Below are 1,748 nucleotides of genomic sequence, written 5' to 3'. Positions count from 1 at the left end.
CCTGGATGACAGGAATGAAACTGTCTCAAAAAAAACCCCCTCAGCATTCTTAACTAACCACTGGGCTAGGCTGCCTCCACTGAACCATGTTCTGCCAATAGTTACAGGAAAAAAATATATATATAACTACAATTTCAATAATATCTCCACCTATCTGGATATGTATATTGTGCCACATTGGTACCAACTTTTTTGACAAAAAAACTAGCCATAGACCCTTGAACTTTTAGGATAAAGTCCAGAAAAGTTTACATGACAATTTACATGATAATCTTGGGTGGTACAAAAGCCAAATCAAGAGGATGCATCTTCTAGAACTGCATACCCTGCCCAATACGGTAGCCACTAGCCACACACGATTATTGGGCACCTGAAGTATGGCTAGTCCAAATTAAGATGTAGTGTAAAATACACATGGGATTTTGAAGACTTAGTACCGAGAAAATAACAAAGAATCTCATTAGTAATTTTCATATTTGTTATATGTTGAAACAATATTTTGGATTATTTAGTTTGCATTGTATTTCCCTTGGACAGTGGCGCTCTACAGTGACTTCAGGGATGAGCTCATTCTGAGCTCCAGAATATTCACATAATTTACACAAAATCCTGGATCTCTGTAATGTGCAACTAAAGTGGTTTCATCTCTCTTCTCTTTTTTCTATCACAACCCCCTTCCCCTTTCCTTGTTCTGGGTTCCTTCTGAAAGCCTCAAGTAGGATTCCGTTTCTCTCTTCTTCTTAATCATTTCTCCACCTCCACCGCTCAGAGCAGGCAACATTCACTCCACTGTAACACAGACCTCCTCATTCCAGGAGCAACTGGGCTTAGACCAAAACCGCAGCAAATTTGGGATCTTCATTTCTAAATTTCTAACTAGTTAAGGTACTCAAACTGCAATTTGCAGGACATCCCTGCTAAAGTTGTCCCATTCGAGACCCCCGTCTCATGATGCCCGTGCCACTATCTCTAGAGGTAGGCACCGTACTTGCTCTATTCAGGACACAGTGAGCCTCTCTGGAACCCGATGAGGAGGAAGTGCACCTAGGGACAGCCGGGCTGGCCCCCAGTTCTCCCATCCCGTCTTCTGCGAAACGTGATGGAAATCCCAGCTCACGTGGATCCCTTTATAACAATCCCTTATTTGAGAGCTTACTTGTAAGTAGACCCTCCCTTCAAAAGGCCTGATAAACACCACCCAGGGGTAGCCTCCTGTTCTGGGATACAGATTTTTTTCGTTTCTCTAATTGGCTGGCCTCTGCGAGTGGATGTAAAGGTCAAGCTTCTTTCTCACTGAGTCTTCCTCCCGAAGATCCCCTGCTCCTTCCCTTTGTATTTCTCCACCCGCTCCCACCCGCAGCCTGGACAAGAAGACTCCTGGCAGATCTTCCAGCCGCACACCGACCTCGGCGCCGGCCCTCGCGCCCCGCGTCCGCCCTCCCCGGCTGGAAAGCACCTGCCGGCGGCCCTCACCTGGGTCGTCCTCGTCGCGGGGCACCTTCTTGAAGCAGTCGTTGAGCGACAGGTTGTGGCGGATGGAGTTCTGCCAGCCGGCCTTGCTGCGCTGGTAGAAGGGGAAGCTGTCGGCGACGAACTGGTAAATGTGGCTGAGCGTGAGCTTGCGCTCGGGCGCGCTCTGAATGGCCATGGCAATAAGCGCCGAATACGAGTAGGGCGGCCGCACCATCTTCATCAGGTCCTCGCGGCTGGCCATGGACAGCCAGCCCAGTTCCCCGGGCCCCGCGGGC

The 1,748-nt window shown here is 48.9% G+C and overlaps 1 protein-coding gene across 1 annotated transcript in view; it reads right to left on the bottom strand.

Annotated features, from left to right (window-relative positions):
* FOXI3 (forkhead box I3) overlaps positions 1–1,747 on the bottom strand; it is a gene marked incomplete at its 5' end in the record, with an annotated part of 8,641 nt that extends 6,894 nt beyond the window's left edge. Inside the window, one exon of the mRNA XM_011953128.1 lies at positions 1,474–1,747. Within this exon, the coding sequence (XP_011808518.1) occupies positions 1,474–1,747 (274 nt within the window). The remainder of the gene's footprint in view (positions 1–1,473) is intronic.
* Position 1,748: the final 1 nt, after the last annotated feature.

This window comes from Colobus angolensis, unplaced genomic scaffold (assembly GCF_000951035.1).
Source record: "Colobus angolensis palliatus isolate OR3802 unplaced genomic scaffold, Cang.pa_1.0 Scaffold357, whole genome shotgun sequence".
NCBI classification, from domain to species: domain Eukaryota; kingdom Metazoa; phylum Chordata; class Mammalia; order Primates; family Cercopithecidae; genus Colobus; species Colobus angolensis.
This window is presented reverse-complemented; position numbering and strand designations above follow the sequence as displayed.